This window comes from Buceros rhinoceros, unplaced genomic scaffold (genome assembly GCF_000710305.1).
Source record: "Buceros rhinoceros silvestris isolate BGI_N320 unplaced genomic scaffold, ASM71030v1 scaffold1532, whole genome shotgun sequence".
In the NCBI taxonomy this organism is placed as follows: domain Eukaryota; kingdom Metazoa; phylum Chordata; class Aves; order Bucerotiformes; family Bucerotidae; genus Buceros; species Buceros rhinoceros.
This window is the reverse complement of record NW_010398091.1, coordinates 1-15,869: the sequence shown is the minus strand read 5'-3', so window position 1 is coordinate 15,869 and position 15,869 is coordinate 1. Positions and strand designations below refer to the sequence as shown.

The following is a 15,869-nucleotide window of genomic DNA, read 5'->3' as shown; positions in this document are numbered from 1 at the left end:
CCGGCTGGCCCAGGAGCTGCGGCCTTCGGCCCTGCCTGCCCAGCTGCCCCGGCCTTCGTGATTTAGTAGCTCCCACCTCCGCTGCCCCTTGAGCCAGCTGATTTCTGCGGAAAGGAAGCGCGCAGCGCCTCTGAACTGGTATCGTACCCTCAGCGGAGAAAGGGTTGTGTGCTACATTCATAAAAGGTTGTGGAGAGAGACTGAGTGTTGTCTGTGCAGTAACTATGGTGCTCTTTCGAGCTGAAGATGCCTGACTTGATGGCAGTCACAGATCCACTGGGGAGATGAGTGATCAAATACTACCAGGCTCAGGGAAAAATAGAAGGACCTGTCAAACGAGGATGGTGTTGATGCCAGTCTGACGGTCAGCAGTGTGTGTGTAGTGCTGCTGTTCAGGATGAATAGGAAGAAAGGAGACAAAGGATTTGAGAGCCCAAGACCATATAAATTATAAGTATCTTTTTTTTTTAAAGTTACTATACTTGAGACCAATGCACTTTTGAAACAGGCTGCAGGCTCATGAGTAGTTGTTTACCTGAGAAGATTACATCTACTGCTTATGGTGTAGCTTGCATTCAGAAAGTGTGTGTTGTAAATGTATGTTTTACTGTGTAAATGGACTCACTCACGAACAGTGAGTCTGTCAACCATGCAGTCTCTTGCGCTTTTCAAACCTTGGATTGAATGTTAGCACTACAGACATGTACAACAATATTAGCACTAAAGACCATGCTACCATGTTTTATTCTTGCTGCTGGGTCAAACCCTTTTGCTTTAAGGGCTCATTTATATATTAAAAAAAATGCTTGCATTTGCAGCAAGCAACCTTACAAAGCAGATTGTTATTCTTACATATTTTGGTTGTAACGAAGCTGTAAAGCAGTTGTGGATTTCAGCGGATCTTTATGTATTTATGATTTCTTTATAAATCTGTGGCACAAATGTATTGTCATACACGGTTAAATGTGTAGGTAATGTTTGAATCCATCACCGGATACTAGATGTGATCATTCTCTTGTAGGAATTTTTACTGAACTTGCTCAACTGAAGCAAAGACACTTTTTAATGCACAGGGTATATGAGTATGTGCATGTGATGTGCCATGGAAGTGGAATGATTATAAGGTTGTATTGAGTAATGAATAGAGCTGCTGTGAATTGGGTTGAAGATGCCACCTACTGCAGAAAAAATGTAGGAGTAACTACCTAGAGTTTTAAAGAAGTTGGAAGTACCATTTTATCTTCCCCTTTTTAAATTAGAGTTTTGTTTTACCAAGAGTTGTAATACATCATTCAAAATCTAAGCAAATGCATTTGACTTTTTAAAAACACCTACCTTGATCATATATAACCATTATTGAAAATAATAAATTCTCATGACATTGTAAAAGCACATAATATATCATTTTTCGTGTGTAGTACCTACTTACATAATCATGCATGAGAGTTGCCTCACCAGGTAAATTTCCACAGGTCTCTGCAAATACTATGACAACGTGTTGTTTCTAGTACTGCACATCACTGAAATGTTAGAACTTGATTTTATGCCATTAGTAATAATATATTTTTACATACTGTGATGTTCAAAAGCCATGTTGTTATCTTCCTGTGTTGCTAATAGTATTCATAGTGGTTTCATTTTATTGGAACTTTTCTGGCTCTGTGTGCAACTTCTATTCACTGCGTTGGACCATGTAAGAGATTTAGACCATCATGAATTCTTCTTACAGAAGTACATGCTATATGCAGTATGTACGTAGATCCTGTATGAGGTCTCTATTTTATTTTTAATTCTGTAAAAATATTATTTTAAATGCTAACATTTGTGTAAAATCTTACTTATTTTAAATTATTTATTTTTCTTCCAGCACAACTCACCAGGTAGTTTGTATCAACAACATAAATTTTCAGAGAAAGTCTGTTGTAGTAAGTATTTTTCAATAAAATGTGAAAGTAGAAATTAAAAGTCTGGGTTTTCTTCATGCTTTTAGAAGAAATGACTGTACGCACAAGCTAGTTAGGTTGTTCAGTTTCTTTGCATTTTACACTTCCTGATCGGATGCCTCTCATAAGTCTGTCATTCCTTGAGATGCGTCAAACGGAATACCTTCTAATTGTGAACACTTTCTAAGGAAAAGCTTTCTAAAAGAAGGTCACTGCATTGTAAATTGGCAATTCAAAATTGATGTTCAACACCGTGTAGCTGTGTTAGGGATAGCTATATTCTAGCTTACTTGTGAGGTCACTGGGACTGAAGAGACTTTCACGATTTCCAGCCTGAAGTCATTGAAGCTTTTTGTGAATTTAAGTATCTGCCTAAATGGATTCTGCTTAGGTTTTAAAAGTCGTTATCTCAAGCTCAGTTTACCAAAAGCTAAACCATAGTAATGAAGAACGTAGTGATGCCTGTAACTTGAAATCTGGTGAACAGAGGCAGATAATTTTCAGTAAAACAAGCATGACTGTCAATCACTTTGAAGTTTTTTGTTTTGGTTTATTTCACCACCGGGAAAATTCACCGGTTCAATGAAAGAAAATGTATTCTAGACATCTACAAGGGCAAACCATTTTCCTTTTTAAGTAAAAATTACAGCTTTTACTTAGAAGTTTTCTTTGAAATGCATTAATAAGATTTTTTTTTTATATCTCTCTCTACTTCGTGAGTTGGTAAAAATTTTTATAGAAGGTTTTGATCTGTTTTCATAGGGTTATGTGGAACTGACAATATTTCCCACGGTTGCAAACCTGAATAGAATCAAACTGAACAGTAAACAGTGCCGGATTTACCGAGTAAGAGTCAACGATTTAGAAGCAGCTTTCATCTATAACGATCCAACGCTGGAGGTTTGTCACCATGAGTCAAAGCAGTAAGTGATGTTTTTAAAACTCTGCAGGTGTAGTGTCCTCTGTTGCTGTTAAACATAACCTGTTTTTTTGTACTGGCAAGTTTTACCTGGTGGTTTCCTCATGGTAACTTTTGGTATGAAGGCTTAATTTTGGTAAAGTATTTTGGCAATAATTTTGATTCTTATGCTATTCTTCTTTAGAATTTCTTTCACTTACATTTCTTTCTATTGTTTTGTAAAAGTATCAGAAAAAAGTGGTGGATACTAGTAGTATTGTCAGTGTTTTAGGAAACTGTCCCTCTTGTGTTTTTTCCCTGTAAGAAAATATCTTTGGCTAAATCTATCATTGCTGGATTTCAGGTTTTTCTGTGCCCAACTTTTACTCTCAGTTATTTAAGGAAAAATTGGTTATGTTATTGTGGAAACAATAGCATTTTGTTTATATCTGGTAGAGAATATTTTACAGTGGTGCAACTGCATTCATGAAAGTTCCACATAAGAGAATTGCCCTTAGTTTTGGGGTTTTTTCTTTTTTTTGCATCAGTATAATATTACGTAGACATTATTATGTTCTGATAATTCCTCCTGCAACAATTGTCCTGATTTTTATAATCTGTAATGTCAAATTGGATGATCATTTTTGTACCTTCCTATTTTTAAACCTAAGAGTATTCACGTAGTATGGAAGTTCTTGGGAATATTTCCCATTTTCCTAATAAGGTTTTGTAATAATTGTTTCTGATTTTATTAAATATGTCTAGTTAGCCTCATGTATAATTAGCTTATTACTTGAATCAAATAATAGGAATAAGGCAAATCATGTGTCTGTATGAGGTTAACTGTTGGACTACTAATTGAAGATGCTTACTGATGTCCTTCAGTTATTTGTTGTGTCCTGTTGGACAGTGATTGCTCTAAGAGATTTGTTAGCTGAAAAGATGGAGAGGGCTCAGTAAGCAGCATCAGAGGTGTTATCATCTTTGTTAACTCATATGGCTGGTGAAGGCACATAGGACCTAGCTAGAGTTATTCTGAAGCAAACTGTGGATAGTTCATACAGTCCTGGCATTCTCAAATGGCGTAGCTAGATCTGTAAGAGGCTGTCTACCCATTCCCTTAATGACTAGACCCTTTGAGATGTTTCTTAGCCCATCTCAGTTTTCAGGTTAAACCTGCCTTAACTTCTCTGCCTGTTGTCTGAAAACTAGAGTATTAAAGAGAACTTCTGTTGTTTAGTTATTGAGATTCAGGTGCTACTTTTTTCTGAAGTTAGGCATCCTTGGATTTGAAGTGTTTATGGCAGACGCTCTGTATTCCTTTATTTATCACTTATGCAAGAGTTTCAGTAATACAATTTGCAAATACAGCGTTCATTTAGATAGGTTACTGAATTGGATATCGGTTCTTAAGTTTTAGTTGCGTCCTGATACTGAATCACTTGCGTCTATTCATTCTGTAATTCCTGTCTGGTTTGTGACTTGATTGTTTTTGTTGTTGCTATTGCTCAGTAAGTCAAAAATTCAGAATCCTCATTGGGCAGATTCTAATTGTTCTGAAGAGCTATAAAGTAAAGCTTTTGGTCTTTCCTAAGGAATCAAATTTCATTGTTTATTAGCATTGTAGATGAGAGTGTAAGTCCTAGAATGTTATCTAAACTCACTTTGAAATTTGAAAGGAAAAGTTTGAAATTATTTCACCATCTGATATTGAAACGCAAGTTTAAAAACGTGTAGCATCCCACATGTTTGGGGGAAATGATATGGGAAGAGACTTTGGTAAAAATCTCGTATCTGTTTGTTTTTCAATAAGAGAAGCACCATGGATAAATGTTTTCACTAAGCATTCATTTCTGACCTATCTGAAACATATGTTCATGTTCTCATACCTTTTGGCTGGCTTGGTTGAATTTACAGTTTGATGATTTGTTAAAGAACTTCTAGTGAAAGTGCTATACATGTTTAACAGCAGCTGATATGAAATCACAGAGTCCTTTAGCTTGGAAAGGATATTGAAATCACCTAGTCCAACCTCCCTGCTCAGGCCGAGTCAGCTTGAGTAGGTTGCACAGGGCTGTTTCCAGTTGGGTTTTGAGCATCTCCAAAGATGGAAACTCTCCAATCTGCCTGGGTGACCCACTCCAGTGTTTGATGACCCTCACAGTAGAAAAGCATTTTCTTGTATTATTTCACGTATTTTAACTTGTGTCCACTGACAGGACCAGAGGTAATGGGCACAAACTGCAACACGGGAGGTTCCCTTTGAATATCAGGAAACAATTTTTTACTGTGATGGTGACTGAGCAGTGGCACTGGTTGCACATAAGGGTTGTGGAGTCACCATCCTTGGAGATATTAAAAAAACTGTCTGGACATGCTCCTGGGCAATTGGCCTTAGGTAGCCCTGCTTGAGCAGAAGAGTTGAACCAGATCACCTCCAGAGGTCCCTTCCAACTTCAACCGTTCTGTGCTTTTGTAGTAACTGTAGTCTGAATAACTTCTGGCAAATATGAGGAAGGAGCAGCATTGTTTCTGTGGGAAAACTTACTACAGCGTCTGTGACTTGAGAGATTATGTTTGCTGATACGAGGTGAGGCCAAGTGAAGTGAAGCGGTTAATTGTTTATATTATGTAAATTTTGCCATGCAAGAAAACAAAAAAGGGTTGAGAAAGATAAGAGCTTTAAAAGAGAGCTTTGTTTATTAGATACAAGCAGTGCCAGCTGAAATTGTTCCTGTCGCACCACGATGTTCTCTGCTGCTTCTGAGGTGATCAGCTCTGTTGCTATGAATTTGAACGTTCAACTTGTTTTCCGTTCAAGTAATACTTTTGGTTTTTATCATCTATTGATGCAAAAGTCATTGACACATGGTCTGTGTCATTTCACATTTTCAGTGTTGAAGAAGGTGAAACAATTTTTTTTTATCTTGTAAATTGTCATTTCTGCTGAGTGACCAAAAAAACCTCCCTAAAAAGGTAATTAATAATTGGTGAATTTTGTAGGAAATGTTCAAAACCTGTAGTTAGTGCATTTACATATATGATAGCTCTGGTACAATTGCCAGTTTATCCATCAGTCCCAATCCGTAATTTCAGGTAACAATGGAAAGAACTTTCAAAGTTTTATTTGGAAATAAAGTTGGTCTTCCATCTTGTAATTTCCTCCTCAGGCTTCAGGACATCATAGGTTTTTCATATCAGATTAGATGGGTAAACTTACATAATGTGGTCACTTCCTACCCAACTGAGCAAACATCTGAACGGTGTTTTAAGATATAAAACAATTCACACAGTTTTACCATGTGTACACAAGGTGGCAGGGAATCCCAATTTGCTCATGCTTTTGAGAAAGCATTTGAAATCTTGCAAAGACTGCAAGCAGTGTTGGAGAATGTCTGTTTGGGCCTTGTCTCTTGTCACAGCTGCCCATGTCCTCCTCACCTTCTGTCCTTTCCTTCTAAACTGTTGCTGTCTTGATTCTGTCAATACAAGGGAAGTGAGGTTTGTCTTTCCGGGCTATGGCATGCAGAAACTCTACAGTGTGTGTTCTGACCACTGAGACAACTGCTTGTATCTTAGCCCCTTTTATGTTAAAATGTGTGACGGAGATCTCTGTTTTGTTAATCCTGTGGGTGAGGTTGTAAACCGTTAAATAGCCACAGCAAAAGTTTGGAGTTTTGATGCAGCGCTTGGATTTGTGATAAGTGAAGTTTGTGATGATACTGCAGTTGTCTTATGTGCGTCACATGTTTGTGTGATAACTGGTGCAGGGTTGAGAAGCAATTGCGTATTTATTATTACTTCAGTGTGATGGCGGATGGTTTTGTATAGCTGGGTATTGTGCTCATAATACTTTCCTGTGCATAGGCACTCTGTTTAGGGGAATTTTAACCTTCAGCAGTGTATACCTCCTCATTCACTCATTCAGCTTTTTTTTATCTTGAAGCTTGTAGTTTTTAAACATTAAAAATATGAAGATGTTTTGATGTTCTCCATCTTCACTGTTGCTTTAGTTGCAAGTAGCAGTAAGCTGAGAGAGGAATGTGGTAACCTTCACGGCATGTCTGGCCCTGAGAAGCCAGTGATCAAGCCTTTAGCCTATGCACAAAATAGAAAAATTACTGGTGAACTGAGCATATGTTGTTTTGCTGCAAAAAATAGCCTTCATTTCCACTGGTATGATGCTTATCTAGTTGAAAATTTATGATAGACTTTGTTAGAAATAAACAATGTAAAGAACTTTTGAAGAACGTGATGGCAAAGCCCTTAACCTTGATCAAGAATGAAAATCAGGTTTTTCAGTGTGCTAAAGATTCCAGTTGTTGGCTCACTAATAAATTACCTATATGTGTACATACCTATATATATAAATAAAATATGCTATATATATTATATGTTATGTATTTGGGGTTGGACTCCAAAACCAGGTGCTAATTCTATCTGGGAAGCAAAGTAGAAGAGTAAATGAATTACAGATAATGAAGAGTAATCAATTACATGTAGATCAAAGAACTTACTTTGCTAAATTGATGTTAAGTACTGTAGGAAGGAAGCGGTTTATAGATTAAATGTTTGGGCTGTGTAACATTTAAGAGCACTGCTGTAGCTAGTAGTGAGAAATGCTATGGAAAGATGACATGAAGGTATTTGGAATCAGTGAGTAGCTTTAAAAAATAGGTGTCTGCAGGATCACTTGTTTCCAGTCAGTCATCAAGCATGCCCTTGGGTTGTAATTACTGGTGTTTTGGGTGAATTCTGATAATAAAATATATCACTACCAGGAAGAAACATGAATGCCATATTACTTTTTCGTTGTAAATCTACACATAGCATGAGGAAAATTTATCTTTGTTCTTTGGGCTGTAATTTTTGGCATGTGCTCTGTTTTTGTTAAAATTGCCATATCCAGTTTATTGAGAATAGTTCAGCCTATGAAAGAATTAAATCTTTAATGGATTCCTTTTACAATGAATCACCCATTTGAATTGGAACACTTCACAAAAATAGAAATATCAGAATAGACTGTTTTCCACAAAATGTTAAGCTCTGTGGAATCTACCTTTCTTGCTATAAAATCATAATGTTTTCCTGTCTGTGAACCCATTGATGTTTAAAATGTAACCGCAAGCTCATGATGATCCTCAAACTTGGAACAAATTCTTACTGATGTGTTGGAAAGGGTTCCTCTGTCAGTAATAGTGATTTCCAGAACCAGTTTAGATTAAAATTTAAAACATTGAGACTTCATAATCTGACAGAATCTTACTGTTATTTTCTAGTGCTAGTTTCTTACTAGGATAGTTTTTAGTCATGCAGTCTTTTTTTAAAGAGAGTTTTTCCAATGGTATTTGTTTGCCTTCGTAGGATGCCATTTGAAGACAGCTTAAAGCAACATCGGTTGGGGTGGTTATGACCCCACTGGCAGTCTCCCATGCCTCAGTAGCAGCACTTCTTTCACCCCTCAGTATGTCAGATCAGGGAGCTAAAGCAACTGAAAGCTGTCTAAAAAAAGAAAAACACCCCACCTCTTTTTTTCCATTTGGCACTTTCAGCTGCATCACCACAGAGTCAGATGAACAGTAGTCTCCTTAATGAGTGAGGGAGTAGGAATGTGTGGCTGAGACTAGAAGACAGCACATCAGCTTCAGTTTAAGTTGTTTCAATTGTTCTGGAGTTCTGAAGTTACAGTATATTCCAGTGTACAAATTCAACTTTGTGCTTTTGAATTTTGTTAGCATTGTATGCTATCTTTAGGTGTGTTTCAGCTATGGAAAAGGAAAAAATTATGTATTTAAACTTGGGATTTGGGTGTTGCTGTGCTCATATGCTCCCATTTATTATTCATGTCCTATTTTCAGAAGCTTCCAGGCCAAGTAGATGAGTTTACTGCTCCTAACATTCTCAGTCTTGGTAGTGGTGCCAGAGAATTTGTGCACTAATATTGCCAAAGATTAAGAAGTGCATGAAAATATGTTCTCAGTATACTTCAGTGTTTTAGCAAAGTTTTCTAGATGGAAAGGCTAAGAATATAAGCATGGTGCTTGACATACCCAGACTTATAGGATGATGCTGGCACGGTTAATTACCCTTCATTCTTCCAAGTAAGGTACTGTAATACTGGTTGAATGCTGTTTTCTCTGTGGGTGTTGAACAGAATGGGTAGCTGAAAGTGAAATCCTGAAATGAGATCATGTCTGCTTTGTGTGGACTTCAGATTCCATGGAGGGGTGGAGTCCACAGCCAAAAGCCAATTTACTCCATTGTGGTACAGCAATCCTGCAACTGGGTTGGCGCAACCTCTGGTACCAATACAGGCTGGGGGATGAAGGAACTGAGAGCATCCCTGTGGAGAAGGACTTGGGGGTACTGGTGGATGGAAAACTGGACATGAGCTGGCGATGTGCACTCACAGCCCAGAAGGCCAACTGTATCCTGGGCTGCATCAAAAGCAACATGGCCAGCAGATCAAGGAAGGTGATTCTCCCCCTCTGCTCTCATGAGATCTCACCTGGAGTACTGTGTCCAGCTCTGGAGTCATCAGCACTAGAACGACATGAATCTGTTGGAGGAGGGACACAAAGATGATCAAGGGGCTGGAGCACTTCTGCTATGAGGACAGGCTAAGAGAGTTGGGGTTGTTCAGCCTGGAGAAGAGAAGGCTCTTGGGAGACCTTATTGTAGCCTTTTAGTACTTAAAGGGTGCTGATAAGAAGGATGGATGGGGACAGACATTTTAGCAAAGTCTGTTGCGATAGGACAAGAGGTGATGGTTTTAAACTAAAAGGGGGGGATTTAGACTATGTAAAAGGAAGAAGTTTTTTATGGTGAGGATGGTAGACCTTATTGTAGCCTTTTAGTACTTAAAGGGTGCTGATAAGAAGGATGGATGGGGACAGACATTTTAGCAAAGTCTGTTGCGATAGGACAAGAGGTGATGGTTTTAAACTAAAAGGGGGGGATTTAGACTATGTAAAAGGAAGAAGTTTTTTATGGTGAGGATGGTGAGACACTGGCACAGGTTACCCAGAGAGGTGGTAAATGCCCCATCCCTGGAAACATTCCAGGTTGGGCGGGACTCTGATCTAGTTGATTATTTCAGGGGGGTTGGACTAGATGACCATTGAAGGCCCCTTCCAACCCAAAGCATTCTGTGATTCTATGGTAGCTTTATGCTTGGTTATGGCTCTGCCCCTGCAGTTGTTTGATTTGTTGGTGGTGCCTAAAATCTGGGCAAAAAGTCAATAAGTGATTCAAATTCATTTTCTTCAGGTATACAGTTGCACAAGCTTTTGAAGAACACTGTGTACTAGAGGATTAGAGTTAAGAAAGATTTTACTCCCGTGTTTTACACAGTTCAAAACTCTGTTTTGAGAAAATATAAAAGCTATTGCATAAAGATGCAGAATTAGGGTTATTTTTTAACTCGACTGGTCATCCTCCAGTATCTGAACATAATCACATTAAATAAAAAGAAGATAGCATCCTGCTCATAATCACTTTAACAGTGAACATATGTATATTCCTGCTTATTTCTGTAGAAAACAGTTAATCTAAGTAATGATATGACTTTGAAATGAAACCTGCAGTCAGATAGCAGCTAATACACAGTAGTTTAAACAGCTCAAACCTGATTACAGAAATTTGTGTCTGCATCCTGAACAAATGAATGATGGTAACACTTTAAAAAAAAAATTCCAGGGACTAAAAAGTGTAATAATGTATTTCTATGTTTGTGTATTAAGGTCAAAACTCTAGCATCCGATATTTTATGTGATATTTACAAGTGCTGCATAAAATAAAACTATTCCTATCCATCAAGCTACGAGGGGGAAAAGTAGTATTGCGAAGCTAAAATCTTACTACATTTAAAAGAGCAATATAAACCCAAAACTTCAATATATGAGGAGGAGGCAGATCTTCAAGACAGATCTTGAAAATAAACATACAAACTTCATCCAAAATTTTCCAAAAAAAAAAAAGAATTTTTAATTTCTATTCCAATAGACGTAAACATTTCTCTTACTGGGAAGAACAGAACACTGAGCACTTCTCATTTAATTCATTGGGGATGTTACTGGGCAAGTCTTTTTGATGGAAGCCTAGTTTTGAGTTCTGGTTTTTGAAATCTAATCTTTACTCCTCCTTTTTTCTCTCCACTCCTTTAAAAACAAAACAAAATACTTGGTAGAACATGCATCATGAAATTCAGTATAGAATTCATCTAACTTCCAAAGCTGTTTTTAATAGTTCAGTGTGTACTTCAAGAATTAACTGGGTATTTCTGACAGGAGGAATCTCAACTATTTTTCAAATGCCTACGCTGCCGCAGTCAGTGCTGTGGACCCAGATGCTGGAAATGGAGAACTCTGCATTAAGGTTCCCTCGGAGCTATGGAAACATGATGATGGTAAAGTGGAGAGACCATACTGAGAGTTTTAAGATGCCATAGAGTTGTTAGCTAAGAGTTTGCATAGAAGGCTAGTAGATTTAAATAAATAGAAGTAGCGTTACGTTATTTCATGAAATGATGGTTACTGTTTCCTTTTTCCTCACCCATATCTTTCCAGTTGAAGTCTGAAAAATACCTTCACATTTCTTGGTAATATGGAGAAACAGAAAGGTTCTTAACACTGCTTATGTTTCAAGTCTTGGAAGCTCATGAGCCCAGACATATGCATGAGGAAGCGGGTGTAATGTAGTGTATTGGGTGCTAAATTGTAACTTGGAAGCTGCTTACAATATATATAATCCAACAAAGAGAATAATTTACAAGGATATGTCTACATATTTTTTCCCTTCTCACCTTGAAGAATGGTAATTTTAAAATTGATTTGGTAATGAAAAGTAGACTACTTTATAAACTGACATTCTAGATCCCAGATCAAGTAACTGTTTTAATAAATCACTCTCCAGTGTTGATTATTTCCTTACATGGATTTTATTAGTTTCTTGTATTGTTTTCTTACATGTATTTGTCAGTTTTTCCCACGGATTTGTGAGACCTGTGGGAGAGTAACAACTGTATCATGAAGCTGACCCGTGCAGTGTTGTCAGATATACCTTAATGGGAAAGACACTTACGTTTATTTTCATTTTTGTTTAAGTTCCTGCTGCCTTACTTGCAAGCCTAGAAGGGAAAATATTCAAACAGGTATAAATTTTCGAAGTTTGATAAGCCAAAATATGGTGAGACTTGTTGGATAAATTTCACCATATTTTTAAATTTCTTTTCCTGCCAGTCTATTTATAGGTGAGATTTCTGTGAAACTAAACTAAAGCAATGACACTTAAGGTACAGGAAAAGCCTTCAGTATAATAAGAGGTTTTAAGAAACTGCAGATGACAGTAACGTCTTTTAATAATGTGCCTGTTTCATGCAGGTTTTGTAGAAAATTATTTCAGCAAGATGCAAAGGAGTTGATGGTTAGGGCACAATTGGTGTATAAAGTTTCTTTACTCTTGGGGAGTTGGAAGATGGAACATATCTTCAGTTGCAGTTTTTATTAATTAATAAATATTCTTACAAATTCATATCCTGTAAGTTAAGCTTAAGAGGTCTCAGTTTTGTAAACTTCTGAGCTGTGCTTTTTAAGTGGACCTGGAAGTCCGTAAGAATGAAGTAAACACATAATCTTGAAAGACCAAGAGTCCAAAACTGAATGATTGTTCTGAAATATTTCATGTAAATTGTATGTATTTACTCCAATTTCGCTCTTGGTGCTGCAGAGTTAAAAGTCCTGAAGGTGCATATAAACTTTTCTTTGGACCAGCCAAAAGGAGGCCTTCATTTTGTGGTACCCAACATGGAGGGCAGCATGGCAGAAAGAGGAGCTCATGTCTTTTCGTGTGGTTATCAAAATTCTACAAGGTAAGAAAACTATCTTTGAATGTTAGACTGTATTTCCTATTTAATCTTAAAGTGTAGGAAATACAAATAATTTCTTTGAATTCTTACATGTTTGAAAAATTCTAAAACTTAATTTGTGCTTGAAAGGGGCTTACTGATGTCAAGTAACATCTAATGATTAGTAATTAGGATTTCTAGTCTTAGGATTTCTAGCTCAGCACGAGGTAATGGCGAAGAAACTTGTGCTTTTTAAAATGAATGTATAGTAGGAATCAGTATGTTGACATTCAGAGTATTTAAGAATATAGTTTGGGAGAGAAAAATCATCTGTGAAAGAGTATAATTGTTAACTATAATTGCTAACTATTTTCCCCACAATCCTAACTTCCCTAGATTTTGGTTTCCTTGTGTTGATTCATATTCGGAGTTGTGTACCTGGAAACTTGAGTATACTGTAGATGCTGCAATGGTGGCTGTTTCAAATGGAGATTTAGTGGAAACTGTATATACCCATGATATGAGAAAGAAGACTTTTCATTACATGCTGACTATTCCAACTGCAGCTTCGAACATCTCCTTGGCAATAGGACCTTTTGAAATCCTTGTTGATCCATACATGCATGAGGTAATAATCTTTACAGAGGCCTTCCTTTTTTTATTTCTGGAAAGAATTAGTGACTATTTTTATGATGGAACCAGTATGTATTGGTCATAGAAGGGTATGTCTAGATATGACCTCCATTAGTAGAATTATGTGATAAAAATTGTCTAATGACTGTATTTATCTCCAAAGTAAAGCCTTTGAATGAGCAGTAATTCCATTTATGCCTGAATTTATGGGACTAATTTAGTTGGAGTTGGTAAAAGCATATTTCTCAAAATAGGTTTAAACCCATCCTGTTGCTGGTAGTAGATGAAAATTATTGTTACACAGCTGAGTAGTCTTCTGAACTAAATTTGACATAGCGTTTTCGTTCTTAACAGATTGTTGCCATAATGTTGCAGTCCACCAGTTTATATTATAGTTAATCTGTAGCTGCAGATTGAGTAAGGATGGACTTGGCAGGCAGGTTAAATTACCAGTTTAGCATAAAGACTGGCCGATGTATTCTTCTTTTGAAAGCATGGTAGGAAAATACTGGGAAATAGCTATATTCTACTTGATCTAAAGGTAATGATCAGATTTTAGTCCTCAGCAATGGTGCTCTTGACTTCTACTGGTGAGGCATGAAAAAGATCATATCTATTTAAAAAAAAAAGTATCAGTTGTTGATATTTGAAAAAATATGATAGATTTCCATAGAGCTTGACTTCTATAGAGCTTACCTGAAGTTATATATCATTCTCAGCTTGGTTCCTGTGTCACTGATGAAGTCAGTGCTGTCAGCTGCATCATGAGTTTGTGGGAAAACAGTAATAAAGGTTACTTGTAATTTAAGTTATAACAAGTCTTCTAAACAGTAGCACTGCCCGCCTGATTTGAAAATAGCTGATTTTTTACTACGTGAAAAAAAAATGTTAACTTTAAAAGACATTGGATTGCAAAGTCAAGGAAAAATGTCATGTTATGACAGATGGGCATCACTAGAATGATAGATACCACTAGGCAGATGTTGCTGCTGTGCATTTTCTGCTAAAGAATATTGTCCTGTTGTTGCACTCACAACTAAGATGGACGTCCTGGTTCACTTTTCAGCTGTAATAGTCATTATCACAACTTGAAAATGCTTTATCAGCAGCTATGTTCTCATTGGTTTGTGGGGGTCTTTTCTGTTATGTACTATACTTGATGTTTATGGATTTAAATATATTCATCAGTCTTGTACCAATTTTCCTTTGATTGTAGGTGACTCACTTTTGCTTACCACAACTTCTGCCATTGCTCAAACATACCACGTCATACCTTCATGAGGTGTTTGAATTTTATGAGGAGATTCTTACTTGCCGCTACCCGTACTCCTGTTTCAAGACTGTTTTTATAGATGAAGCATATGTTGAAGTAGCTGCTTATGCATCCATGAGTATTTTCAGGTTAGTTTTTAAGACAATCACTCTTTCTAAATCCACAGGCCTAGAAGCTCTAGATCCAAGACTATTGAGAAGTATGTGAAGCTTTATTACGTTTTTAGCCTGAGTTTTGGGCTCTCTCATTTGAAAAGGCTGGCTTCTGTTGATGTTCCAGACTTTAACACCATTTCCAGTTTTATCCGTTACAGAGATGTTGTATTATTTTTAGAAAAAAATTGGCAGTGATTTTCTTTCTGAATTAGAAACACCGTGCATGAAATAGATAAGATCAAATCAGGTGCAGAAGTTTGACCATGTTTTTTTTTTCTCCATCTGGGATAGGGTACCAGGAATCCAAAAGATTTGTTTAAACAAACTACTTAGGCTATATGCAGAGAGTTGTATGTAGAAGATAATAGCAGGAGATCCGCCTGAATTAAAGTTATTAAAAAAGGTGTTACTATCTCAGTGAAAAACCAGTGAAGGAATTATTATATTTGTTTTGGCTTTTAAAACAAGGTGTCTATTTTGTTTCTGTGGAGCTGGTGCTCATGTTTTGTTCTTTGTTTTTTTGGGATGTCCAGCACCAATCTGCTACACAGTGCAATGATTATAGATGAAACTCCACTGACAAGGAGGTGCTTAGCACAGGCCCTGGCTCAGCAGTTTTTTGGATGTTTTATATCCAGAATGTCCTGGTAAGTATTTTACCACTGTACTCTCTAGAAAACAGGGAAAATCTACAAGACTCAAATTTTAATTTGCATGTTGCATTTTATCAGAAGAATAAGTGAAACAGTATGTCGCAGTTTGAAAAGGGGGGGCTGTCTCCCACCGAAAGGGAATGCGATGAGATAGCGTGTTGGCTGGGAAACCTGCCAAAGCACACACAGTAAACTTTTGATGCTCGTTAACGTGCTGATAAGCCATTAGCAGGCTCGTTAGGCCTTAGGAAATGATAACACACACAAGCTACATATATGAGCGATAGGAACAGAAAAGTTTAATAATGCAGACACCCTTGAAGTTAAACCAGACTGGGAAAGGGAGAGAAGGAGGTAGAAGGGAGAATAAATAAAAGTGTACAGTTACATATAAACTCTCCCGAATTGGGAGCCGGGGGTGGGGGGGGAAAGAATCCAGCCCGTAATCTGTCCGTTGCCTGAACAAAAAG

At 37.2% G+C, this 15,869-nt stretch overlaps 1 protein-coding gene across 1 annotated transcript; it reads left to right on the top strand.

The window, feature by feature from the left end:
* Positions 1–397: 397 nt before the first annotated feature.
* Positions 398–15,397, top strand: TAF2 (TAF2 RNA polymerase II, TATA box binding protein (TBP)-associated factor, 150kDa). The gene is made up of 8 exons (XM_010130945.1): positions 398–450; positions 1,871–1,925; positions 2,706–2,866; positions 11,130–11,248; positions 12,568–12,709; positions 13,082–13,313; positions 14,535–14,719; positions 15,280–15,397. The coding sequence occupies exons 1-8, from the start codon at positions 398–400 to the stop codon at positions 15,395–15,397; spliced, it is 1,065 nt and encodes a 354-aa protein (XP_010129247.1).
* The last annotated feature ends 472 nt before the right edge of the window (positions 15,398–15,869 follow it).

Bases quoted from the DNA above. Each gene is read 5' to 3' on its own strand.
- TAF2 (XM_010130945.1), top strand. From the start codon at position 398: ATGAATAGGAAGAAAGGAGACAAAGGATTTGAGAGCCCAAGACCATAT. The intron at 451-1,870 runs ATAAGTATCTTT...TTCTTCCAGCAC, and splicing joins AGCCCAAGACCATATAAATT to AACTCACCAGGTAGTTTGTA. The intron at 13,314-14,534 runs GTAATAATCTTT...CTTTGATTGTAG, and splicing joins TTGATCCATACATGCATGAG to GTGACTCACTTTTGCTTACC.